Below are 26,836 nucleotides of genomic sequence, written 5' to 3'. Positions count from 1 at the left end.
AGAATGTCCCAGGGCCCCGCCCAGCCCCCAGCTCCACCTGGGCCCCTCCCTGGGCTGGACAGGCTCGGGGTGGGGGTGAGGGGTCAAGAGGGCAGAGGGGTGCTCCTGGGCGGGTCGGGAGGTGTTCACACCTTAGTGAGCAGGGAGGAAGCCTGCAGGCCTTGTTTCCTTCTTCCCCAAGGCCTGGGGGTGAGGCTGACCCAGGGGTGCCCTTGGAAGGATTCCCCGGGGAGGGGCCCTGGTTCTTGGAAGCCCACTGGGGGCAGTCCCTCCCCCTGCCTCTCCTTCAGTGGTGGAGGAGGGGGACTCCTTTTGGGGTTGGCTCCCTCCTCCTCACCATCCCCCTTCTCTGCCTGTCCTCCATCCCTCCCTCCCTCCCGGTCCTTCCCCCTGTCCTCTGTCCACCCACCTCCACTATCTGGCCTTCCCTGTTCTCCTGGTCTCCACACCTTAGTCTCACTCATCCTGACTTGTCCTTTTTCCTTGCTTTGCCCTCCTGTCTTTGCGTTCAGCATCACCTCCTGGTTCCAGACCTCCATCCCTCGCCTGCCTTCTTATCTCCTGGTCTCCCTGTCTGCTGGCTCCCCAGGACTCCCAGCCCTGACTTTTCTTCTGCCCCACCGTCTTGCTTTTCCAGTCCGGACGCTGCAGGTCACCTGCCCTCAGGAGCCCTCCTCCCTCGGGAGAGCTCTCAGCTCTGACTCCTCCTTGGCCCCTCCTCCTGCCCAGCTCACCTTTAATTGAGATGCTAATGAGGCTTCTGCGGCTTCCCTCCTGGGCTGGCGGGCTGGCTCCCGGGTCTGGCTGCTGCACCTGTCAGGTGAGGGGGAGGAGAGGCCGGGCTGCCAGATTCAACTGGAAAGGAACCAGTCCCAGTCCAGCCACAACCTGGGAGTGGGAAGCAGGAGGCAGCCCAGACCTCTTGGAGCCCAGCTGTCCCTGGGGCCGAGAGGGAGTCAGGTCACAGCCCGAGGTCAGGCCCGGGGACCAGAGGGGAGAGTCCAGACTGCAGGGAAGAGTGGGCCGGGCGGGGAGGGAGAGGAAGAGGGCAAGATCACAGAGCCTGACACCTGGAAGGAAACAGGCAAGGAAGAGAGCCGAGAGACCCAAAGAGAAGCGAAAGGCAGAGAGAGGGACAGAGAGAGAGAGAGAGAGAGAGACGGAGACAGAGAGAAGCTAAGACACAGATATTGGAGGAAGAAGACCAAAGACAGAGATTGACTGAACAGAGGAGACAGAGGAGACAGAAAAGGAGAGTCTAGGACAGAAATCAAAGGGAGTTTTATCAGGGAGGCAGAGAGGCCACTCAGGGGAGGCTTGGCTCCAGCTTTTCTGCCCAGACACTGGCAGGTCAGCAGGCTCCCGGGGACGGGCTCGAGGAGGAAGGGGAGAAAGTGGGCAAGAGGTGGGAGGAGAGTGGGATGAGGGCACGGGCCCCAGGTGATGAGGATGAAGGAGGCACCCAGAGCCCAGAACTCAGCCCGGCCCCTCGCCCTCCCCGACCCCCCAAAGGGCTCATGAAGGGAGACAAGCCTGAGGAGCCGGGGCCGGGTCCCGAGCCTTCGGGCCCCCCGCCGCCCACGGAGGAGGAGGAGGCCCTGCTCGAGTTCCACCGCTCCTACCGGGAGCTCTTCGAGTTCTTCTGCAATAACACCACCATCCACGGCGCCATCCGCCTGGTGTGCTCGCAGCACAATCGCATGAAGACAGTCTTCTGGGCCGTGCTCTGGCTCTGCACCTTCGGCATGATGTACTGGCAGTTCGGCCAGCTCTTCGGAGAGTACTTCAGCTACCCCGTCAGCCTCAACATCAACCTCAACTCGGACAAGCTTGTCTTCCCTGCGGTCTCCATCTGCACCCTAAACCCCTACAGGTAACCTGAGTCAGACGTCCCTCTGGGCAGGAGAGGGGAGCCCTCGACGTGATGGGCCAGCCGCTCTGCCCAGGGAAGACTTCCTAGTGCCTGGGCCTTCTCCAGAGTGGGCATGTTGTACCTACAGTCTCCTCCTCCACCCCTTCATCCTCCTGAAAGTGGGAGGGATCGCCGATGAGTTCAGAAGGGCAAGGTGGGAATCAGCCCCTCCTTATCAGGAGATAAATCTGATGAAGATCCTGCAAGGAGATGACTGCAGGTGGGGAGGGGGGGCGGTGGTGGTGGTGGTGGTGGGAGCTGGCTGGTATTGGGCCCTGGCAGGGTGGTCTGGTTTGAGAAGGGCAGTTTGTGTTGGAGAGAGCAAAGTGGGGGAGCGGTGGTGATGGAGCCTTCCATGAGCCTCGAGGCGGGGTTGGGGGGTGAGTGGGGGTGTAGTCCCAGAGCCAGGACAGCAGGACAGGATGGAAGCTGCCCTGGCCAGGCTGTTCCTCCAGAGGCCCAGGTGGCCCTGTTGCGCTGTGCAGTCCACCTGTCCAGGTGTGGTGTTTGGGTGTGTCCTGAAGTTTTGGGTTTCACCCAGCGTTCTTTGCCAATTTTCGGTTTGGAAGCCAGAGGGGATGGTGGTAACCATGGAGAAGACAGGAGGGCAGAGTTGGGTGTTTACACACACCTGTGTGTTCACTCGGTCCTGCCACACCTCACACCTTGGGACACCTCCGGCAGGCCAGATATGGCTCTAGGCACCCAGCGAATGGGTTCATCAATAATTCCTACAACAATCGTTGCTGAAGGCCATGTACTCTGCTACATATTGAAAGATAAGATGGAAGAGATAGGCATATAAACAAATAACCTCAGCGCACTGGGACAGGTACCATAAAAATTGTGAGCTAGAGTCAGAGTGTAAGGTTTATGAGTGAGAGTGTATGTGAACGCATGGATGTGTGTGTGGAAACAAATGAGGTGTGCATGCAATTGCGAGTGACTGGGATTGGTCACATATCAGGGGTGGTGTAGTGTCATGAGCTGATCAGGGTTGGGACATCCTGTCCTACAGAGAAAACACTGCTCTTCCACTTCACTGATAAACTCCTGTATGAGGCCCAGGTTAAGAGGCCAGTTACTGAGAAGCTGCTTCATGCACCAGACCACCGGATGCAGTTAGGAACTCCTCGGGCAGCTCCTTTAATTCTTCCAACAATCCTCCGAGGCAGATACTGTTATTATTCCTGGGTTACGCTTGAGGAAACTGAGGCAGAGAGCGCTAAGGCACACGGTCACAGACTCCACTGTGACTTTCCCTGTTTGTGGTGGTTGTTGTTCAGCCACCAAGTCGTGTCTGACTCTTTTGCAACCCCACGAACTGCAGCACCCCAGGCTTGCCTGTCCTTCACTATCTCCCTGAGTTTGCTCAAACTCATGTCCGTCGAGTCAGTGATGTCATCCAACCATCTCATCCTCTGTTGCCCACTTCTCCTGCCTTCAATCTTTCCCAGTATCAGTCTTTTCCACCCTGTTTGCCTGATTGCAAACCCCTGTCTCTTCTTAATACCCAAAATGTGAATGTGGAATAATAGTTTCTGCTCAGATGCTACATCTCATTTCTTTTTCGTTTGTTTGGGGGTTTTTTTGTTTGTTTTGTGCAGCATGTAGGATCTTAGTTCCCTGATCAGAGATCAAACCTGCACCCCCTGCATTGGAAGCACAGAGTCTTAACCACTGGACCACCAGGGAAGTCCCTACATCTCATTTCTGAGCTTGTCTTATTCCCTCTCTCAGCCTTCTTTCTCTTCCCCTGGTGCCTGCGGCTTTGCTTCTCTTCTTCCCAACCTCAGTGCTCCCAGCCCTCTTCCTTCCCCTACTTCCCCCACCCTCATCCCCTGGGGCAGTGGGGAGGGGAGGGCAGGCAAGCAGGAGGAACTAGCCAATAGTAGGCTCTCAATAAAGACTGGTTGAAAGATGCGGGTGAGAGACGGACAGTATAAGGTTAATCTGTTGAGGCCTGCATATTTTCCAAGGTTCCGAAGGGTGCAAGGCTGTGGGCAGTAGAGGAAAACGCCCCAGGGAATGAAAACCAGGGCCCTGGCCTCTGGGGCTTGCAGGCTGGGAGGCAGGTATTCTCACCGAATAAAACAGTCCCTCCTGCAGGAGTTAGTGGGGAGACACCCAGCACCCTGGATAGGAGGGGAGTCAGAGAAGGCGCCTCAAAGCCGGGGCAGGATATGGAGCCCCTACTGTGTGTTCGATCCTGCGCTGGGAGTTCTCTAAGCACTACCTCATTTAATCTTGACCGGTCCACGGAGACGGGCATTATTATTTCTATTTTGCAGATGAGGAAGTGGAGGTGAAGTAACTGAGCAGGGTCAAACTGCAAGTAATAATAAAAAATAACAACGAGAACGTCTCTGGTGGTCCAATGGTTAAGACTCTGCACTTCCAATGCAGAGGATGCCAGTTCAATTCCTGGTCAGGGAACTAGGACCTCACATGCCATAGAGTGTGGCCAAAAGAAAAAAAAAGAAAGAAAAAACACCAATGATAATGGCTAACACATATAGTACTTAATATGTGCCAAACAAAAATTTATATTAATAAATGATTTAATTTTCACAACAGATCTCTTATGTAGATACCAGTATTGCTCCCATTTTATAGATGACGAAACTGAGGCCCAGAGAAGTTAAGTAATTGCCTAAGTTCACACAGGGAACTGGTGGTGAAACAGATTCAAAAATCCGTTGCCTCCCCATCACATAGAAGCCAGTGAATCTAGGGTCAGTAGCTGAGTCAAGACCAAGTATGTTTGCTTTCAAAGTTCTTTCTCCCATTGCAGTTTAAGGAGGGGCCAGGCAAAGCCATCCAGGGATGGGGGCTGGTGGGAGCCTGTGGGGAGCAGCAGGAGTCCAGAGGGAGGGAGGGGGAGAAGGGAAGCATCCGGGTTATTGGTTCCTGTTCCAGGAGAGAGGCAGGGGTGGGTGGACAGGTTGATGCAGCCTGGTGGGTGGGGACCTGCGTGTGACTCATGCTGCTAGCTGGTGTGGGTGCTGGCAGAGGCAAGATAGGTGACTCGGACTGGGGAGCAGGGAAGGGGTGGAAGTCTTGGAAGAGATAGAGGAGCTTGTGAGATAACTGGAGGCAAAGTCAGCCCAGGTGCCCAACTGCAGGTGGCAGGAGTGTGGCCAGCAGAGGGGGAGGGGTATTCTGGGCTGTTCTGTAACTTCCAGGAAAGGGGATAAGGCTGAAGACCTTCATATTAAGCCAGGAGGTGTTGAGAGTCCAATGTGAAAGGTCAGCCACAGCAATCCCCATCCACTTTCTGGTTAACAAAGGTCTTTTTTTCACCCAAGAGAGGGGGCCAGACAAAGCCACATCCATGGCAAACAGAGCCCAAGAGCGTATTTTTTTCATTCAATCCTTGGGGGGACTGAGGCTGGTTTTAAGGAAGAGTGTGGCATTCTTGGACAGCAAAGAAGGTCATGGAATCTTCCTTCCCCTTAGAGAGCTGCACTGAGGGAGGGGAAGGCTCTGAGCCAGGCCATCCAACCTTGACCCTGCGGGGGACCCTGCACTGCCCCCCACTCCCCCCACAGGATCTGGAAAGCAGGCTCTGCATTGGCAGGCCTGGCAGGGACAAAAAGCCACTGTCCCCACCCCCCGCCCCCCCCCGAAGTGATGGACTCCTTCGTGTCAGGAATGTCACTTATCTCTGCAGCAACTGCTGATGGAAAGTTCTTCCTTAGGTAAAGCTGCAGCTTACCTCACTGTAACTTCTGCCTTCCGGCCCTGGTTCTGTCTTTGAAGCAGCTCTAAAGACATCTCCTCCTTCTTTACCCAGTGGTCATCTGTTCAGGGACTCCAAGGACAGCAGTCACCAGGCTGTCTTTTCAGCATCCATTATCATGATCTGATCTTCGTCACAGGCTTACTGGATAAGGAGAAAACTACCAGCCCAGAGTTGGAGGCTCTGAGAAACGTACAGATTTTGCAAAGGTCACCCAACTATTTAGGTGGACGAATCAGAATTGGAGTCTGGTCTTCTGCTCCACTTTTATTTTTTAAAGAATTATTTATCTTTGGCTATGCTTGGTCATCGCTGCCATGTGCGGGCTTTCCTAGTTGTGGCGAATAGGGGCGCAGGCTTCGCATCGCCGTGGCTTCTCTTGTGCAGCACCAGCTCTAGGCGCGTGAGCTTCAGTAGTTGTGGCGCACAGGCTAAGTTGCTCAGCCCCATGTGGGATTTTCCCCTACCAGAGATCTAGCCCGTATCCCCTGCATTGGCAGGTGGATTCTCAACCGCTGGACCATCAGGGAAGTCCCTGTACTTCTGTTAAGATCACAAAGTCACAGGGCAGTTGAGTGGCAGGCAGTGCTCTCCTGTCTCCTCAGCCTTCTCTTCTCCAACAATAGGTTACTATTATTTTACTATCATTATTACTATTATTAAACTGTTCTTTCTTATTAAAGAACAGTTGTGACCATAAAAACAGTAGCTGCAGTTAGACAGTACTCACTCTGCCAGCTCTTTTTATCACTATGTTTCTCATATGTTAATTCACTTAATCCTTATCACCTTGAAGGTAAGTGGTGAGGCTAGGAAATGAACCTGGGAAGCTGATTAGAACTCAGTTCCTGTAACTTTTACTGTTTTTTTTTTTTTTTTAACTTTTAATGTTATATTGGAGTATGCTGCTGCTAAGTCGCTTCAGTCGTGTCCGACTCTGTGCGACACCATAGACGGAAGCTTACCAGGCTCCCCCGTCCCTGGGATTCTCCAGGCAAGAACACTGGAGTGGGCCACCATTTCCTTCTCCAATTCGTGAAAGGGAAAAGTGAAAGTGAAGTCACTCAGTCGTGTCCAACTTTCAGCGACCCCATGGACTGCAGCCTACCAGGCTCCACCATCCATCCATGGGATTTTCCAGGCAAGAGTACTGGAGTGGGGTGCCATTGCCTTCTCTGATATTGGAGTATAGCTGATTAACAATGTTGTGATAGTTTCAGTTGCACAGCAGAGCAACTCAGCCATACATACACATGTATCCATTCTCCCCCAAACTCCTCTCCAATCCAGTCTGCCCCATAACACTGGGCAGAGTTCCCTGTGTTATAAAGTAGGTTCTCGTTGGTTATCCATTTAAATATAACTGCTGCTCTCGGGAGCCTGCTGGGCTGCCGTCTCTGGGGTCGCACAGAGTCGGACACGACTGAAGAGACTTAGCAGCAGCAGCAGCAGCAGCTGTTCTTATAATGACCAATAACAAACAAATCTCAGAATGTCAAACACACACCTTCAACCTGAGCTACATTTTTCTCCTATGAGAGGATGAGGGGCAGCCTGCTAGACTTTTATGAGGGAGATGGTGGCTGAGGACTGTGAGGTTTGGACTAGGCACATGAGGACCGCCCTGTGTGTGTGTTAGTTGCTCAGTTTTGTCTGACTCTTTGTGACCCCATGGACTCAAAGGCTCCTCTGTCCATGAAATTCTCCAGGCGAGAATACTTGACTGGGTAGCCATTCCCTTCTCCAGGGGATCTTCCCAACCCAAGGATCGAACCCAGGTCTCCTGCATTACAGGCAGATTCTTTACCATTTGAGCCACCAGGGATTGTCCTCCATATTGGTGGTACCATTTTAGACTCCCACCAGCAGCAATTTCAGATGCTCCACATTCTCACCAATACTTGATGTCATCAGTCTCTTTGAGCCTGCTGCTGCTGCTGCTGCTAAGTCGCTTCAGTTGTGTCCGACTCTGTGCGACCCCATAGACGGCAGCCCACCAGGCTCCCCCGTCCCTGGGATTCTCCAGGCAAGAACACTGGAGTGGGTTGCCATTTCCTTCTCCAATGCATGAAAGTGAAAAGTGAAAGTGAAGTCGCTCAGTCATGTCTGACTCTTAGCGACCCCCTGGACTGCAGCCTACCAGGATCCTCCGTCTATGGGATTTTCCAGGCAAGAGTACTGGAGTGGGGTGCCATTTCCTTCTCTGTGGTTTGAGCCTAATGGATGTTAAATGGTACCTCATTATGGTTTTAATTTACATTTAAGTACTAATGATGCTGAGTGCCTTTTCATGTGTTTAGTGACCATTTGAATATTTGGGGGGTTCCTTTTTAAAACTATGTCATTTTCTTTTTAATTTGTAAGAAGTTTTTATATTTCAGCATTTCTTCTATTTTTTATTCTAGTAAATTTTGCCTACCCCTAGGTCGTGAAGGTATCTTTGATGTTTCCTTCTATAATCTTTATGGTTCTGAATTTTTTGTTTGGGTTGCTTGACTTAATTTTTGTATACAGACTAAGGTAGAGGTTGAGGTTCTTTCTTTCCCCCCGTTTTTCATACAATATCCAGCATCATCTTTTTTAAAAAAATTATTTTCCTCATTGAGCTGAACAGGTGCTTTGGTCAAAAATCAGGTTGACCATATATATATTTGAGTTTATTTCTGGATTCTATTCTGTCCTATTGATCTGTTTATCCTTACATAAGCACTGCTGCTGCTGCTGCTAAGTCGCTTGGGTCGTGTCCGACTCTTTGCAACTCCATAGACGTCAGCCCACCAGGCTCCCCCGTCCCTGGGATTCTCCAGGCAAGAACACTGGAGTGGGTTGCCATTTCCTTCACTACACTGTTTTGATTACCATGGCTTTACAGTCTTAAAGTTAGGTAGAGTAAGCACTCCAACGTCGCTCGCTGTTCTTTTCCAAATTTGTTTTGGCCATTCTAGATTTTTGCATTTCCAAAGCAATCTTAGAATTGACCCGTCAATTTCTTCAAAAATGTCTGCTGGAATTTTGATAGGGCTTTGCTTGAATCTGGGCTTTCCGGGTGGTTCAGTGGTAATGAACCTGCATGCAATGCAGGAGATGTAGGTTCAATCCCTGAGTCCGAAGATCTCCTGGAGAAGAAGATGGCAACCCACTCCAGTATTCTTGCCGGGAAAATTCCATGACAGAGGAGTCTGGTGGGCTATATTCCTGGGGTCAAAGAGTCCCACACAACTTCTCCACTGAGCACGCATGCACAGCTTGAATCAGAGAGCAATCTGGAAGGTGGCATAGGAGTTCCTGATCTACTTGTGTCTGCACCTCCTTTTATTTTGGTCTTTATTTCAGCAGGATTTTCAGTGTACAGGTCTTGTACACCTTTCATCAGATTTACTCCCAGTATCTGATGTTGTTTATGCTATTTAATATGGTGCTCTGATTTCATTTTCCATTTTTTTGATCGCTAGCATGCAGAAACATTTTTTGCATATTTTTTTTTGTATCCCGCAACCCTGTTTATTTATCGGTCCTAGGTGTCTGTTTTGTTTTGGTAGATTCTATCCCTAAGGCCCTGCTACTTTGCCTGGACTTTCATGATGGAGATGGCATGGCCCCTGTATTGATAAGGAATGTGAGGATTTACACTGGACAGTGTTTAACTCACGGTTTGTGAGCCCCACCTGAAACTCCTTAAAACTGAGTCTTTGGTAGGAGGGCGGGGAAAGGAGACTGTGTGGTACCGGTATTTTTAAAGTTCCTCGGAGGTTCTAGAAGTGCAGTTGAGACTCCCTGATTTAGAAACTGTCATGTGGCAGACGGTCAAAGGCCACCCTCGCCGAGATGGGGCGGATGGCCCATGCATCTCGGGTCCGTGGGAGTGTCTGGGCCTTGCCGGCCCACCCCCTCTCCTGCTTTGGGAAACGGCAGACAAGTTCCAGACAAGTTCCGGGTTCCCTTCCAGGCCAGGGCGAGTGGGAAGAGAGCACCTCCCGTCTCTCCCTTACGAGAAACATGCGGCAATAAATGCCGTCCCCGCCGGGGCTCACTGTCGCCTCCAATCACCAGGCGGACACACCTGTCTGCGCCTCCCCTCGCCCCCGAGATAGCCCTGCAGACCCCAGAGCTATTCCTCGCAGACTTCTCTGGGCTGAACTGATCTCACCCGTTACAGACGGGGAAACTGAGGCACGGGAGATGGTGGCGTGGGAGGCGGGGGGGGGGGGGGCGAGGATTGTTACCAGGCCGCCACCTCCTAGTCCGACCTTTCGCCATCGCCCCTTCCAGGTACAAGGAAATTCAAGAGGAGCTGGAGGAGCTGGACCGCATCACGGAGCAGACTCTTTTCGACCTGTACAAGTACAACTCCTCCAAGACCCTCGTGGCCCACGCCCGCTCCCGCCGCGACCTGCGGGAGCCGCTGCCGCACCCCCTTCAGCGCCTGCCCGTCCCGGCTCCGCCCCACGCGGCCCGCGGAGTCCGCCGCGCCGGCTCCAGCATGCGGGACAACAACCCCCAGGTGAACAGGAAGGACTGGAAGATCGGCTTCCAGCTGGTAAGGCCCCGCCACCCCTCCGCTACCGCCCCGCCCCGCCACCGTCCAGAGGCCCCGCCCCCTCCCCGCCCCAGCCTGCGCGCCCGAGTCGGCTTAGCTCCCCGCCCTCCACGACCCGCCTTCGCTGCCAATGATACGAGGCGGCAGTCCGAGCGCTGGCAAGATAAATAGGTTACATACACTAATAAATTTGAAAATTAAAATTAAATAACGTCTCTCTGGGCGCCAGCTTGTGGAGACTCCTCGCTGGGGGCCTCTGTGGGAGCGTTTATGGGGATGGGAAGCCAGATCTACTGTGGAAATGCTGTTTCTGAATACTGATCCCCAGTGTGGGACTCACTTGGGACCTTCCAGGGTGATGGGGCATTGGGGTTCCTGCAGGCCCAAGACAGGATTGTTGTTGCTGTTTAGTCGCTCAGTTGTATCTGACTCTTGGCGACCTCTTAGACTGTAGTTCACCAGGCTCCTCTGTCTATGGGATTTCCCAGGCAAGAAGATTGGAGTGGGTTGCCATTTCCTTCTCCAGGGGATCTTCCCGAACCAGGGATCAAACCCAGGTCTCCTACATTGATAGGCAGATTTTTTACCACTGAGCCACCGGGGAAGCCCATATATCTATCAGATCAGATCAGTCGCTCAGTCGTGTCCGACTCCTTGCGACCCCATGAATCGCAGCACGCCAGGCCTCCCTGTCCGTCACCAACTCCCAGAGTTCACTGAGACTCACGTCCATCGAGTCATATATATATCCTCTCTCTTAAGCCTCCCTCCCATCTCCATTTATTTTTTTAGTTTTCTTGCTATCCTCTCCTTATTCTCTGTCGTGGGCTTCCCCGGTGGCTCCCTGGTGGCTCAGACAATAAAGAATCTGTCTGCAATGCGGGAGACCTAGGTTCGATCCCTGGGTCAGGAAGATCCCCTGGAGGAGGGCATGGCAACCCACTCTAGTATTCTAGCCTGGAGAATCCCCATGGACAGAGGAGCATAGCAGGCTACAGTCCACGGGGTCGCAAAGAGTCTTACACGACTGAGTGACTAAGCGCACACACACACATATATACATATACACACATATATATATTTATGGCTGATTCATGTTGTATGGCAGAAACCAACATAATATTGTAAAGAAACTATCCTCCATTTAAAATAAAAAAAATAATAAAGATTTTTAAAAAAGGGAGCGAAGCAGAGAGACGGTACCCAGTGACCAGGGTTCCAGTCCCCTCTTTGATACTGGGACAAACTGCTTGATCCCTCAGTATTCCCATCTGTGAAATGGGGAGAAGAATCCTTGCTTCACCCCCGTCAGAGGCTGCATAAATGACCCCAAGGTGTGTGCAACTTCCAGTCTCCTCCATCAATCCTGTGCTCTCTAGGTCTGCTGTCTTCCAGGCTTCGGCTTCTCCCAGCCTGGCTCCCCGCCCCTATCTATCAGTCTTTAGGACCCCAGACCATTCATTGCTTAACCTTGCCCCGCCCTGCTTACCCTTGCTGCTGGTTCTCTGATGCTCTGGTCTCTGTGTCCAGTGCAACCAGAACAAATCGGACTGCTTCTACCAGACGTACTCGTCAGGGGTGGATGCTGTGAGAGAGTGGTACCGCTTCCACTACATCAACATTCTGTCCAGACGGAGACAGGACACCTCTCCCTCGCTGGAGGAGGACGTGCTGGGCAAATTCATCTTCACCTGCCGCTTCAACCAGGACTCCTGCAATGAGGCGTGAGTCTTTCCCCGCTGCCAGGCTTCCTGCTCTGCCCCTCCCCCCACCTCCCCCCCTGGTCTCCTTTTCTGGACCATCCTGAGACCCAGCATGGAAGGCACCCTGGAGTGCTGGTTGAATAACAATGCCTGCAGGTGGGGAGGAAGGGAAAGTATTGACCTCAGGTCCAAACCTGTGCCTGGGGAATGGCCTTGCAGGACACGTGTGGCTCCCTGGGTCTGCGGCAGTGTCAGATGGGAGCCTTGGGAAGGCTGGGCTTGAAGTCTGGCTTTGAGAAACCAAGGACTGAAGCATGGCTCCCTGTTTTTCTGAGGCCTCTTTCTCACTGGCATCAAACTCGAGAATGCCTGAAAGGTCGTGTGGGCCCCTGCTCCGCTGCCTCAGATAACGCAGGCAGCAGTGGGTGGCGGACACAGCATGGACTGAATCAGGGACTAACCCTGAGTTCCTGCTCTGGCTCTCTTTCTTCTGGACCAGGTGAGTCTGGGCATTCACTCCAGTCTTCAGAGCCTATTTCTTTGTTTGTGAAATGGAGGGAAAGGAGATTCTTTCAGTGTTCATTGAACCAATATTTTTGACTTTCTGGACTATGTGCCAGTCACTGTTTTGGGCATTTGGGATACATCAAAGAAGAAGAAAAATATCCTTGCCCTTCGGACACTTTTTCTTTCTTTGACCACACTTGGTGGCATGCAGGAGGATCTTAGTTCCCTGAGCCGTGCTCCCTGCACTGGCATCTCAGAGTCTTAACCACTGGACCACCAGGGAATTCCCTTGACACTTTTTCTTAAGCGATGAAGTTGATAACATCTGTCTTTGAGTACATGAGATAAGGAGTTTGAGGGCACTTTATACACTGCAGTGAGTCGTGGGTCTCATTGTTAGTGGGAAGTCACAGTCACGCAGGTGAAGTGACTTGCCCTAGGACAGGCTTGTCCTGTCCTAGGCTTGTCCTAGGCTTGTCCTTGTCCTAGACTTGCCCTAGGACAGCCAGAGCCTAGGGCCCCCCTCACACTACTGCACTGCCCGCCTGGCATTCTTTCAGTCACATCTCCTTCCATGATGTCTTTGCAAAGAGGTCATGGTTGCAGCCAGCTCTCTGAGGGCTGGGGGGGAGGCTAAGAGTAAGGGAGGTCCCCTTCTGTAGCCGCTGCCCGCCCCCACCCTGCCTTCCGTATTCCTCGAAGTTCAGGCACTGTGTCCCTGCCTCTACCCAGCTGAGGAAGGGCCCGAGGCAGCATCTCCACCCCACAGGGACCCTGTCCCTTCCTTGTCACTGAAGACTGTTGGCAGGGCCAGGTGTCACCTGCTTCTGCCCGCCCCCTCCCCTCACCTGGAGCACACACTCTGCCCACACACACCTTTGTTCCTGTCTCCGGTTTGTGTGTTTGTTTGAGGACAAGTAAGACAGTAGCAGCACCTGAGCCTGTGGCAGCCCACAGCTACCACCGAGTGGCTCTGTCACCCTCTCGCTTTGCCCGCCCCAGGCTCCCGCCTTCTCATCAATGGAAAGTCCATAGTTCATCTCAGTCTTGACACTTAGGTCACTTCCTCACTGCAGAGCCTCATCGATTCTCACCAGGGTTATCATAACCCCCCAATCTGTCTCTCCACCTCTCGAGCCTCCTTTATTCTGCGACTGCAGGAAGCTTTACTCTTCAGCGTTCTGCCTGCACTTCACTGCACTTAACTGTTCCAGACAGTCCTGTGTGAAATCTGTCAGTGTCTCTCTGGCCTTCAGGATCGAGTTGAAGTTCTTTATCATGGCTTTCTCAGCCCTCTCCTACTCTGTGTTCAATTCTCTTGCCTCTCTCTCTATGATCTTTTCTTTAATAACAGCTTTATTGAGTTGTACATCGCATACCACAAAATTCATCCTTTGAATGGATATAATTCAGTAGTTTTTACTGTATTTACAGAATTGTGCAACTATTAACACTGTCTAATTTTAGAATGTTTTCCTGTCTCCCTATGTTGTCTCCTCCTCCAAGCCTTGGGAACCACTAATCTACTAACCACTGTCTCTATGGATTGCCTACTGGGGACATTTCATATAAATGGAATCACATAATATGGGGTCTTTTGTGACTGGCTTCTTTCACTTAGTAAGGTTTATCCATGTTGCAGCATGTATCAGTAATTCCTGCTTTTCTTTTTTTTTGACTTCGTCACAAGGCAAATCCTAGTTCTCTGACTGAGGATCCAACCCTGGTTCCCCCTGCAGTGGAAGTGTGTAGCCCTAACCACTGGACTGCCAGGGAAGTCCCCCAGTTCACCTCTCTTTTTCACTAAATAGTCTTCAATTGTATGCTTATGCCGCATTTAGTTTATCTATGCTTTGGTGGATGAACGTTTGGGTGTCTTTCACTTTCTGGCTCTTACGAATAATGCTGGATGCTGCTATGAGCATTCCTGTACACGTGTGTGTATGGATGTATGTTTTCATTTCTCTCAGGTAGATACCTAGGAGTGGGGCTGCTGGGTCACATAGTAATTCTATATTTAATATTTAGAGGAATGTTAGACTGTTTTCCAGGTATCTGGGCCATTTTACATTCCTACCAGCAGTGTGTGAGGGTTGCAAATTCTCAACATCCTTGCCTTGTTATATCTGTCATTTTGGCTTTAGCTGTCTTAATGATTCCCTATACCCCCCCTTTTTTTTTTTGGCTGCACCATGAGGCTTGTAGTATCTAGCCCCGACTAGGGATTGAACATGGGCCTATAGCCGTGTAAGTGCTGAGGGCCGCTGGACCACCAGGGAAATCCCTGATTTCCTATACTCTTAATAGAAAATTTATATAGCCCTTACCCAGTGCTAAGCACTGTTCTGCTGCTACTGCTGCTAAGTCGCTTCAGTTGTGTCTGACTCTGTGCAACCCCAGAAACAGAGGCCCACCAGGCTCCCCTGTCCCTGGGATTCTCCAGGCAAGAACACTGGAGTGGGTTGCCATTTCCTTCTCCAGTGCATGAAAGTGAGAAGTGAAAATGAAGTTGCTCAGTGATGTCTGACTCTTAGCGACCCCATGGACTGCAGCCTACCAGGCTCCTCTGTCCATGGGATTTTCCAGGCAGGAGTACTGGAGTGGGGTGCCGTTGGCTTTTCCGAAACACTGTTCTAGGTTTCATTTAATCCTCCCAGAATCCCTATGAAGTCAGTACTAGTATCATCCCCATTTTACTTACAGGTGAGGAAGCTGCGACACAAAGAGATCAAGTGCTTGGGCTGGTCCCCTAGCTGACAGTCGTTAGAGCTGGGGTTCAAGTCCAAGTAGCTTTGCCCTGGAGTCCGTACTCTTCACCATCATGTCACACTGCTTCTCATACACTCTCGTAATGCACTTGATGTGTTTCCATTTACATGTGTTTTTACCAAGTGTGTGTGTAATGTGGACATAAATGGTGTTGTATTATGTACATCATGTTGCCCTTCACTTTTTAAACTAAGCTCTGTGAGTTTAAGATTCAGTCTGTGGTCTGCTCTATGGATTCCACCTGCTGCGGACAGCCTGTGGTGTCCCTGTCCCTTCCCCTCTGAGCAGGGCTCCCAGGCCTTGTAGGACTGGCCTCTTCCTCTTTCGTCCCTCCTTGAGCACAGCCTGTGTTCTGGAAACGCTGCCATCCTAGCTCTTCCCAGAATGTGCGCTAGTATTTCACATTTGAGCCTGCTTTTTGAGGGCAATGAACTATTCCAGATCGTTGAGCTCCATCTCCTCATTTTATAGATGAGGACAGTGAGCTTAAGGAAAATGGTTTGCTTAAGGCTGTATAGGCATCGCTCCCGCTCCCATCTCCGTCCAGCCTGCTTCCCTCCCCTACTTCTCTTCCTTCCTCCTCTACCACCCCCAGCCCAAAGACCTGTTCCCCTCTTCTCCCTCCCGCCCCCATGGCTGGGGAGTTAGAACAGATAACCCCTGTTGGCTGAGGAGTTCAGTTCAGTTGCTTAGTCGTGTCTGACTCTTTGCGACCCCATGGACTGCAGCACGCCAGGCTTCCCTCTCCATCACCAACTCCCGGAGCTTGCTCAAACTCATGTCCATTGAGTTGGTGATGCCATCCAACCATCTTATCCTCTGTCGTCCCCTTCTCCTCCTGCCTTCAATCTTTTCCAGCTTCAGGGTCTTTTCTAATGAGTCAGTTCTTCGAATCAGGTGGCCAAAGTATTGGAGTTTCAGCTTCAGCATCAGTCCTTCCAATGAATATTCAAGACTGATTTCCTTTAGGATGGACTGCTTGGATCTCCTCGAAGACCAAGGGACTCTGAAGAGTCTTCTCCAGCACCACAGTTCAAAAACATAAATTCTTCGGTGCTCAGCATTTTTTATAGTCCAACTCTCACATCCATACATGACTACTGGAAAAACCATAGCTTTGAGTTAGATACCCCCTGTTCCCTTGTGGGCTCTGGCTGCGTCTGCACAGCCTCCCCGTTGGGGGACGTGTGATTTGCTGTCAAATCATGTTCCTATTGTAGCAACACAAATCTGGGACTCCTTTCTCTCTGTTCCCAAGCCTGTCCCAGCCCTGCTTTGTACCTCCCAGTGGGAGGCATGCCATTGCAAGACCTGTTCCTGCCCTTGGATCTGACCTTCCTGGTCTCACTGTCTTGCCCCACCCCACTCCCCCACCACTTCCTTTCTCTTTTGTTCATTCATCAACTATTTGTTCCCGATCTCCTGCGTCTCCTACATGCCAAGAACCATGCCATTAACCCAGAGATGATTCAGCCATGAAGGTGATGTGTTTCCTGTCTTCAAGGAAATTATAATCTGAGTGGGGAAGTAAGATATAGACGTGTGAGAAGCCAGGGATGCTGCAAGAATTCATAATGTAGTGTAGCACCAAGATGGGAGAGGCCACAAGGCCAATGAGGTGGGGTGGCCTGGGGGGCAAGCCTGGGCGAGAAGGTAGCTGACCCGGGTTTGAGTCCTGTCTCATGCTTGCTGCTTGTGTCACCTTGGGCAGCTACTTGACCTCTCCGAGGCCGTGCCTCCTCTCTTGTGAAGTGGGGATGATGCCTAGTGAGAGGGCCTGGGTGAGGCTTCAGCACCTCGTCCACACATAGTAGGTGATCAGGAAACAAAGGGCTCTGAAAGTGCTCTCCCTGACCCCTGCACCTTCCCCTCTGACCCCTCTTTCTCTCTCCTGAATAGGAATTACTCTCATTTCCACCACCCGATGTATGGAAACTGCTACACTTTCAACGACAAGAACAGCTCCAACCTCTGGATGTCCTCCATGCCCGGGGTCAACAACGGTGTGCTGTCCCGACCCCAGCCCCAGCCCCATCCCCTCCGCTGCCCTGTGTGCCCACATCTACCTGCCTTGAGCTCCTGTCCTAGAAATGCTCCAGGCCTCACTACAGCCCTTCTGTATCCTGGAAAATCCTCTTTGCTTTTTCTCCCCTGTGGGTATCACGTATTCCATCCCAGGTGTGACAGGAATCCTATCCTGGCTCTGGCTGGCCCTGCACCCCAAATCCAGCTCGTGCGTGTACATGCTTGGTCACTAAGTCGTGTCTGACTCTTTGTGACATCATGGGCTGTAGCCCGTCAGGCTCCTCTGTCCATGGAATTCCTAGGCCAGAATGCTGGATTGGGTTGCCATTTCCTTCTCCAGGGGATCTTCCTGACCCAGGGATCGAACGCATGTCTCCTGCATTGTCAGGTGGCTTCTTTACCACTGAACCACCAGGGAAAACCCCCGAATTCAGCTCAGGGGTTGCCAAATCCATTTGCAGGTCTTCCTTAACTTGCTGCCCTGGGAGGCTTAGAGACTAGGCAGGGTGGGAGGATGGGTTTCCACACCCTGATGCTTCTCTCAACCAATGTGCCCTGCCCCTTGGCTCTGTTCTCCCCGTTCTCCCCAGGTCTGTCCCTGACACTGCGCACAGAGCAAAATGACTTCATCCCACTGCTGTCCACGGTGACCGGGGCCCGGGTGATGGTGCATGAACGGGATGAGCCTGCCTTTATGGATGATGCTGGCTTTAATCTGCGGCCTGGCGTGGAGACCTCCATCAGCATGAGTAAGGCAAGGATGCTGACCGGGAGACCTGGGGAGGACCCCAGATGAGGGGCAGAGAGAGGGCTTAGAGGGTGACAGCTAGAGGGCCAGAAGAAGTTGTGTTGGGTGAGCTTCGAGCATGTAGCCGTCTTCAGGAGCAGAAATCTGGGGCGAGGGGTCGGCCAGGCCGAGTGTGCATTAGGAAGTAAGTTTCTGAGGACTACACATGGGATGAGAACACCGGGAAGGGGTTCAGAACATGCTGAGGGTTCCAGGGGATGCTCCAGGCCCAGTGTCCTTGGTAGCTGTGGGGGCATGTTGTTAACTGACCAGGCAGGTAGGAAAGATGGCGGGAAGGACATACAGCCAGGGACTGAGGGAAGACTGAGGTCAAGAAGAGGCCTGGACCACTTGCTCTGACCGCTTGGTGTCTCTGGGTTCTTAGGAAGCTGTGGACAGACTTGGGGGTGACTATGGCGACTGCACCAAGAATGGCAGCGAGGTCCCAGTGGAGAACCTTTACAATACCAAGTACACGCAGCAGGTGAGGCCCAGCCTGTTTCCATGGCAACCAGCGTAGGTCAGCCGTAGCCACCAGGAGTGCGTGATGGGCGATGGGGACTGTGGAGAGAGGGGTGGAGGCGCACTGGTGGGGCTGGTTTGTCCTCCCCTCCCCTGCCATGTGGGGCTGTGTGGGGGTGGGCAGGCCTGACCCCGTCCCCATTCGCGCTTCCCTCCCCCAGGTGTGCATCCATTCGTGCTTCCAGGAGAGCATGATCAAGGAGTGTGGCTGTGCCTACATCTTCTACCCGCGGCCCGACGGCGTAGAGTTCTGTGACTACAGGAAGCATAATTCCTGGGGTGAGACTGCGGGAGGCCGGCCCCCATTCCCACCTGAGCCCAGGACTATCCCAGGAGCCCTGCACTCTCAGTGCCCCCTCTGTGGCTTCCGGCTCCCACGTTCTCCAGCCGGTTCTCCCACTGACTCCTGTTTCCCGGTTCTTAGATGCCGCCCTGTCCATTTTCCTCTCACTCTCTCCTCTCTGTCCCTCCCTCACCGTTTTTCTCTCTCTTTTGACTTCTGTGTGTTTATAATTGGATGTCCCCATTTAAAAATAACTTATGGGACTTCCCTGGTGGTCCAGTGGTTAAGAATTCACCTTGCAAAGAAGGGGACGCAGGTTTGATCCCTGGTTGGGGAACTAAGATCCCACATGCTGCAAAGGTACTGCGCCCATGAACTGTAAATAGAGAATCTGTGCCAAAAGGAAAGATCCTCATGACACAATTAAGACCTGACCCAGCCAAATAAATAAATAAGCAAATATTTTTTTTTTAAATAAAAATAACTTGCAGCAAAAGGAAAGAAGAGCATGTGAGGAAGATCTCCCTGGGTTCCTTGCTCTGCGGGTAGCATCCTGCTCACTCCCTAGGGTACCAGCAGGGTTGTTGCTGGGCGCTAGTGAGACAGTGCTGGGTTCAGGAAGAAAAGACTAGAAATTGTGTGAATCTGCCTCTTTCCCTAACACCTTCCAGTTTATGTATGTTTCATCATGCACATAATATATCAGTTCAGTAGGAGCAGGTGTATCATTTAGAAATGACTTGTGGAAGAATTAAAACATTACAACTAGAGGAGAGCGCAGTCAAAAGAATCTGGAAGACACTAGAGTCTCCTCCTGGCCCTGGTCTAGGAGCACATCAATCTCTTCCTTTTCTTTACAGCTGAGTTATTCAGCAGGGAAGCTGAGAGAGAAAGAAAGTCCCCAGCAAGAGAACACAGAACATAGAGGGCAGACATAGAACATAGAGGGCGGGCGTCCTTGGTCCACACCCCCTTATCTGGCCTAGCCGACCCCTCCGAGGGCACAGGGCAGGGACACGATGGACCCCAGGGTGGAGAGCAGCCTCTGTCTGTGCATCTCTGCCTGCTTTCTTTCCTGGTGCTGCTCTCTCAGTCCTTCCCCGACCCGTGCCCTGCAGTCTCAGCCTCTGATTTCTGGCTTTCTGGCTTTGGAGAATCACAGCGCATCTGAACTGGAGGGAAGTTCAGAGGCCGTCTTGCTTGATGGGCCCCTTTCTCAGATGAGCAAGCTGAGGCCCAGAGGGAAGACGGGATGTCCCAGGACATGCAGAGCAGGCACTCTGCCCACTGTTCCCCGGGCCCCCAAACGCTGATTGCTAAGTGGTTGTGAGTTTGAAAAAGATCCTTGAGAGAAAAATGACCTTGCTATTTGCTAGAAGCTCTGAGGATAAAGGAGAGAAACTTGGCTGAAGATACAGTCTGCTGAGTTTCCTAAGGACTGCTTGCTCCCCAGCCTAATTGCTTCCCAGTCTTTCTAATTAAAGATTAATTCTGTGATTAATTATATACCCTGGTATTCAGAGGGATTTGGGTCAGAAATGAAGAAGGACCCAGGTGACTGAAAGTATCAAGAATAACAAAAAAACCTTACTTAGAACCTGGGAAACAGGGGTGAAGGGGGAAGCTATGGTCCCATTGAAAGTGAAAGTGAAACTCGCTCATTCACGTCCTACTCTCTGTGACTCCATGCACTGTATAGTCTGTGGAATTCTCCAGGCCAGAATACTGGAGTGGGTAGCCTAGCTGTTCCCTTCTCCAGGGGATCTTCCCAACCCACGGATCGAACCCAGGTCTCCTGCATTGCAGGTGGATTCTTTACCAACTGAGCTATCAGGAAAGCCCTTAAAAGTGAAAGCCTCCCAGTCATGTCTGACTCTTTGTGACCCCATGGACTATACAGTCTATGGAATTCTCCAGGCCAGAATACTGGAGTGGGTAGCTTTTTCCCACTCCAGGGCATCTTTCCAACCCAGGGATCAAACCCAGGTCTCCCGCATTGCAGATGGATTCTTTACCAGCTGTGCAACAAGGGAAGCCCATGGTCCCATTATTCTTTTTTTGGTAACAGGTGTATTGAGATAATTCATTTCCTGGATAACTCACTCACTGACAGTTTACAGTGCAATTTTAGTATTATGTGTGCCTAGTCACTCAGTTGTGTCCGATCTCCGTGATCCCATGACCTGTAGCCCTTCAGTTCCTCTGTCCGTGGAGATTCTCCAGGCAATACAGTTTTAGTTTTTTTGCACAGTCGTGGAACTGTGTGACAATTGTTGTAATCAGTTTACAGCCTTCTCACCGCTCCAAAAAAAAAAAAAATTTGTACCCGTAGTGGTCTCCAAGCTTGCCATTCCCTGTATCCACAGGGCCTCCCCCTACCCCCCTGCCCCGGCCCCTCAGAAACACTCAACTACTTTCTATCTACTATAGATTTGCCTCTCCTGGACATTTCATAGATCACAATATATGATCCTTTGTGATTGGCTTCTTGTACTTACCCTTAATATTTTCAAGGTTCATCCACCTGGTATCAGGTGTTCATCCACCTGGTATCAGGGCTTCCCTGGTGGCTCAGCTGGTAAAGAAGCCGCCTGCAATGTGGGAGACCTGGGTTGGGAAGATGCCCTGGAGAAGGGAAAGGCTACCCACTGCAGTATTCTGGCCTGGGGAATTCCATGGACTGTAGTCCATGGGGTTGCAAAGAGTTGACTGAATGACTTTCACTTTCACTTTCCACCTGGTAGCATATATCAGTCCTTCATTCCTTTTTATGGCTGAATAATATTCATTATATGGATAGACTGTATCTTGTTTATCCATTTATCAATAAATGGACGTTTGGGTTGTTTCCCCTTTTTAGCTGTTGGGAACAATGCTGCTATGAACATTTGTGTACAAGTTTTTGTGTGGTCAATTTTCAGTTCTCTGGGGTGTGGAATTGCTGGGTCATTTAGTAGATTTAGGGTTTCCCCAATGGGTCAGTGCATAAAGAATCTGTGGGCAATGCAGGAGATGAAGGGGACACGGGTTTGATCCCCGGCTTGGGGAGATCTCCTGGAGAAGGGCATGACAACCCCCTCCAGTATTCTTGCCTGGGAAATCCAATGGACAGAGGAGCCTGGTAGGCTAGAGTCAGACCCGACTGAGCAACTGGGCACACATGCATGCAGTATAGTATTTTATGTTTAACCTTCTGAGGAACTGCCAGACTGTTTTCCACAACAGTGGCACCAATTTATATTCCCAGCAGCGATGAGTTCCAATTTCTTCATGTCCTCATCGACACTTGTCATTGTCCTTTTTCACTGTAGACGTCTTGGTGGTGGTGGTTTAGTCACTAAGTCGTGTCCAACTTTTCGCGATCCCATGGACTATAGCCCACCAGGCCCCTCTGTCCATGGGATTTCCCAGGCAAGAACACTGCAGTGGGTTGCCATTTCATCTCCAATAGCCATCTTAGTGGGTGTGAAGTGGTATCTCATTGTGGTTTAATTTCATTATTCTTATACAAAAATTGTTCCCACTTTTCTTTTTCACTTTTCAACATTTGTCTGTATCTAGAATTTGCCTGCAGTGTGGGAGACCCATGTTCAATCCCTGGGTTGGGAAGATCCCCTGGAGAAGGAATGGTAACCTATTCCAGTATTCTTGCCTGGAGAATCCCATGGACAGGGAAGCCTGGGTGGCTATAGTGCATGGAGGTGGCAAAGAGCTGGACCCATGACTGAGCGACTAACACTTTCACTTTAACAAAGGTGTAACCTGTTGTTTTTATTTTTTGCTGGACGTGGCTTTATTTCTTAAACATGTTCTGGTGCTGTCAGTCAGGAGCCCTTCCTGTTTTGCTCCATAATACTCTTCTGCAGTGGGTGCCAGGGGTCTTGGGACACCTGGAGGGTGTGGGTGGAGAAGGTGGAGGGGGTCTAGGAAAATGAGCACCTCTCTGCACCCTCAGGCTACTGCTACTATAAGCTCCAGGATGCCTTCTCCTCAGACCGCCTGGGCTGTTTCACCAAGTGCCGGAAGCCATGCAGGTGAGCATCCCCTCCTGGAGCCCAGGTTGGTCGTCTGGGTACCACAGAGGATCCTTGGTCCAACTTTGAATGGGAGACCCCACCCCTCCCCCCACACTGAGCACCTTCTCCATCCCCTTGTAGTGTGACCATCTACAAGCTCTCTGCCAGTTACTCACAATGGCCGTCCGCGACATCCCAGGTAGAGTATGTGTGTGTAGCACTGCGGTCGTCTCTGGGCATACGTGTATAAGTGTGTTTGACCCCACCCCCAGCTCTGTAAGCCTGAAGAGTACGGGGGTGACCCCACTGATACCTCATCCCCTCCCAGGACTGGGTCTTCCAGATGCTGTCCCGACAGAACAACTACACCATCAAGAACAAAAGGTCAGTCCTACCCTGATCCTGGGCTTCCCTGCCCGCTAATGCAGGAGTCTCGGGTTTGATCCCTGGGATGGGAAGATCCCCTGGAGAAGGAAATGGCAACCCCCTCCAATATTCTTGCCTGGAGAATTCCATGGAAAGAGGAGCCCAGCGGGCTCCAGTCCATGGGGTCCCAAAAGAGTCGGACACGGCTGAGTGACTAAACAGTAATAATAATTCCTTTCCCTGGGTCCCAGCCCTGGGAAAGGAATCTGTGGGAGGGAAAGCAGACCGAGGAAGAGGGATGGGTACAGCTGATTGGAGGAGAGTGTTTTTGAGCAGCAGAGAAATTAACCCTGGGCCGTCTCTTCCCACCCTCTCCCCTACTCCAAAGGGATGGAGTTGCCAAACTCAACATCTTCTTCAAGGAGCTGAACTACAAATCTAATTCTGAGTCTCCCTCAGTCACGGTGCGTCCTGCCCCACTGAGCCTGGGATTCTCTGGGGGCGGGGGGTCTTAGTCAGGGGGCTGTCCGTAAACACAGGGGATTACCTCTGTGGGGCCTGAGGGTTTTGGCCTCGAAGGTGGGGGACCAAGGGAAGGGGAGAGGGTGAGCATTAGAAGGGTGGAAGGATGCCTGTTGGGGTGAAGTCTGGGGTAGGGGGAGTGCTGGATGATGGGGAGAAACCTCTCGAGACAAGCCTGGGTGTTAGCCATCCCCACAGTGGCCTCATTCTTGGTTTTCCCTGGAAGAAACCAGCCAGCGGTCCTGTGCTTCCAGAGGAGGGGAGCAGAGGCCAGGGGCCCTGGGGTCAGGAGAGGCCAAGGGGAGTGGAGCTGGGCTCCCTGCCAAGTGCTCAGCGTGCCTCTCTCCCTCACAGATGGTCACGCTCCTGTCCAACCTGGGCAGCCAGTGGAGCCTGTGGTTCGGCTCCTCCGTGCTGTCCGTGGTGGAGATGGCTGAGCTCATCATTGACCTCCTGGTTATCACCTTCCTCATGCTGCTCCGGAGGTTCCGAAGCCGATACTGGTCCCCAGGCCGAGGGGGCAAGGGCACCCAGGAGGTGGCCTCCACTCCAGCCGCCTCCCTCCCCTCCAGTTTCTGCCCCCACCCAGCTTTCTTCTCCTCATCCCCGCCAGACCCTGCCATCTCCCCGGCCTTGTCAGCCCCTCCACCTGCCTATGCCACCCTGGGCCCCCACCCAGCTCCATCAGGCTTGGCAGAGGCCAGCACCTCTGCCCACGCTCCGGGGGAGCCCTGAGGGAAGGACGGTATCCCCTCCCCAAGGCAGGCACTTCCCTTGGTGGGAGGGACGCAGCCTTGGCAGGATTCAAGAATGTTTGGCGGCTTCCTGTCAGAGCTGCCCAGCTGCCCCTGGTGTGTGCGTGGGTGGCGGGGAGATGAAGCAGCATGGATAGGGGGCTGTGGAAATTGCCTGGAGACCCCCGACCAGCATCACCCCAGTTCCTCCCCGTACCCGCTGGTCTTGCCTCGAGAACACTTTGCTCTCCCCCACCCCAGTGCAGCCAAGTCCTCTTTTTCCTTGGATCGGCTGAGCCAAACTTGGATCTCTGACAAACAACTTTCCTAGGAAACAACTGACGACCAGAACAAAACACAGACGAGGGCACACAAAGGCGTGTGTGGTTTCCTTCCTAAAGATGGCTGGATTCGGCCCCAGAATGGCCCTCCACACTGCCTTCCAGTGACACAGGCGTTTGCGCCTCTTCTTGAACTGGGGTGGGGAACCCCACCCCAAAAGCCCCCTCGGTTAGTTGCTAGGCGACTCTGTTTGCCTGACTCCCAGGGCAGGAACTGGGGCAGCCCGATGTATTAAAGACCTGGATTCCCAGTCAGCCTCACTACCCCATCCCCCTGACGGAGCCTCGCCCGGCGCCTCTGCCCTGTGTCCTTGTCCTTTGTAACTCTGCGTACTTGCTCAAGCTATTTCCTTAGCCTGGACGCCTCCCCCGCCCCCATCTGCTGGAGAACTCCTATGCATCCCTGAGAACCCTGCTCGGATACCATTACTTCTGTGAAGGCTTCTTCCCCACCCTGTCTTCCCCAGATCTTACCACTTCCCTCTCCCGTGGACTCCCATCACACACCATCACATCCATGGGAGTGCTGACGCTGCATTTAATTTTCTGTTCATTTGTGTCTGTGTTCCCAGCATGACCGAGCTCACTGTGGTTAGGGATTGAGTCTTATTCATTCATGTATCCTCACTGTCTAGCCCAGTGTCCCGCTTGGAGCAAGTAGGCAGGTACTTAATAAATGTTGTTGCATAAAGAATGTCTGGAGGGACTTCCGTGGGTCAGGGAACTAAGATCCCCCTTGCCATAGGGTGTAGCCTAAAAGAAAATGTCTGGAGAGCTGGATGGCACCATGAGGGGGCCAGGGAGTGCACGCAAGTCCCACAGTTCTGGGTTGGGGAGTGGGGCACAGGACAGTCTCCCATTCCTCTGGCTGCACGATGGGAATAACCATCCTTCAGGGGCCTTGGGAGAGACAAACTGTCTTGCTAGTTCTTCCATGGGCATTGCTGAGCATCTGCTCTGTGCCCATCACCATGTTCAGGTGGGAGGTGAAGACAGGTGCCCTCCATCAGGAGTCCTGCTGTGCAATGCTTGGGGTAAGTGTCCCTGTCCACAGCCTAGACCCCTTTCCTTCCCGACTTTGGTCACCACCATCTGTAATCCTCTCCTGCTGAGTACCACTCACCACCCAGCTGCACCACCCTCACCCGCCTGCCTCTCCATCAGCTGCCCAGTGCTGGTGGAAGAGGATGAGACTCAGCCCAGCTTCCTGAGGAGCCTCGAAGCCTGTGTATTCTCATTCTCACATCATCACAGACAGAGCAGCAGCGGGCATCTTCCCAGCTTTTAAAGGAGACGCTGAGAGATGTCGGAGTGGTTTCCAGACCCCCAACTCCTCCCCCAACACCAGCATCAGCCCTGGGACCCAGGCGTCACCCTTCCTCACCCTCCTTAGGGCCGAATCCTGATGCCTTGCTGGCTCTCCTTACCCCCCTACCCACCAACCCTTGTGATCTGCTTGACCTGAGGAACCACGAGAATCTTGGGAAAGGGGGAGATGGCAGAGGGAGGGGGAAGGTAAAGCTCGTGAGGAGGAAATGATGCGATGACTCTGGACTTCCCTTTCCTAGACTCACAGTGATGAGGGGAAAGTGCTGGTGTCACAACAGTTTCTTCTCTGAACCCTCAGGTTCAGCCTGCTCCTGTGCTCTTTGGCCCCAGCCCGCCCTGCCTCCCTCTCCCCTGACTCAGTGGGCGGGGCCTGTCAGACTAAGCTGGAGCTTTTAAGGATGACAGAAGGCAGCCCCTCCTCCCCATCCTTCCCCTGCCGCCCCGGGTCCTCCTGAGTTTCTCCTGCCAAAAAAACAGGTCTACCTAAGGGTCTTTCATTCTCCCTTCCATCAGTGTGTTACTCCTGCACACTAACTTTTGGGTCTTTTTTTAACTTTAAAAATAGTTTTATTTCCTTCTTCACCAACATCCCCTCCCCCCACACACGTGAACATCCTGACCATTCTTCAAAGCATCACAAATTCAATAAAAACTGATGTTAATGTATTCATCTGACATGATTCAAGATAAAGTTGATTTTAAAAGCAAACAGATGCCAATTATGGGGGCTTCCCAGGTGGC

General features: G+C 52.1%; 1 protein-coding gene across 3 annotated transcripts; it reads left to right on the top strand.

The window, feature by feature from the left end:
- The first annotated feature begins 139 nt into the window (after positions 1-139).
- Positions 140-25,460, top strand: SCNN1A (sodium channel epithelial 1 alpha subunit). Of its 3 annotated transcripts, none has more exons than XM_027541094.1 (13): positions 140-820; positions 1,513-1,873; positions 9,924-10,191; positions 11,722-11,915; positions 17,070-17,173; positions 17,786-17,949; positions 18,368-18,466; positions 18,666-18,783; positions 22,743-22,821; positions 22,945-23,002; positions 23,132-23,187; positions 23,558-23,633; positions 24,046-25,351. In XM_027541094.1, exons 2-13 carry the CDS (start codon positions 1,518-1,520, stop codon positions 24,424-24,426), a joined length of 1,953 nt encoding a protein of 650 aa, XP_027396895.1. In that variant the 5' UTR covers positions 140-820; positions 1,513-1,517; the 3' UTR covers positions 24,427-25,351. The 3 variants fall into 3 exon arrangements, with proteins under 3 accessions (XP_027396895.1, XP_027396897.1, XP_027396894.1); XM_027541096.1 differs by lacking the exon at positions 140-820 and adding an exon at positions 836-973 and having other exon boundaries at positions 24,046-25,452; XM_027541093.1 differs by lacking the exon at positions 140-820 and having other exon boundaries at positions 881-1,873; positions 24,046-25,460.
- The last annotated feature ends 1,376 nt before the right edge of the window (positions 25,461-26,836 follow it).

The sequence above is a fragment of the Bos indicus x Bos taurus genome, chromosome 5 (assembly GCF_003369695.1).
Source record: "Bos indicus x Bos taurus breed Angus x Brahman F1 hybrid chromosome 5, Bos_hybrid_MaternalHap_v2.0, whole genome shotgun sequence".
NCBI lineage: Eukaryota > Metazoa > Chordata > Mammalia > Artiodactyla > Bovidae > Bos > Bos indicus x Bos taurus.
The sequence above is the reverse complement of the archived record's forward strand: the minus strand, read 5'-3'. Positions and strand labels throughout refer to the sequence as shown.

What these genes read in the sequence shown, in the direction of transcription:
- SCNN1A (XM_027541093.1), top strand. Translation starts at nt 1,422, where the DNA reads ATGAGGGCACGGGCCCCAGGTGATGAGGATGAAGGAGGCACCCAGAGC. An exon ending in CAGGAAGCATAATTCCTGGG is followed by an intron (nt 18,784 to 22,742) that starts GTGAGACTGCGG and finishes CTGCACCCTCAG; the next exon opens with GCTACTGCTACTATAAGCTC. An exon ending in TACACCATCAAGAACAAAAG is followed by an intron (nt 23,188 to 23,557) that starts GTCAGTCCTACC and finishes CCTACTCCAAAG; the next exon opens with GGATGGAGTTGCCAAACTCA.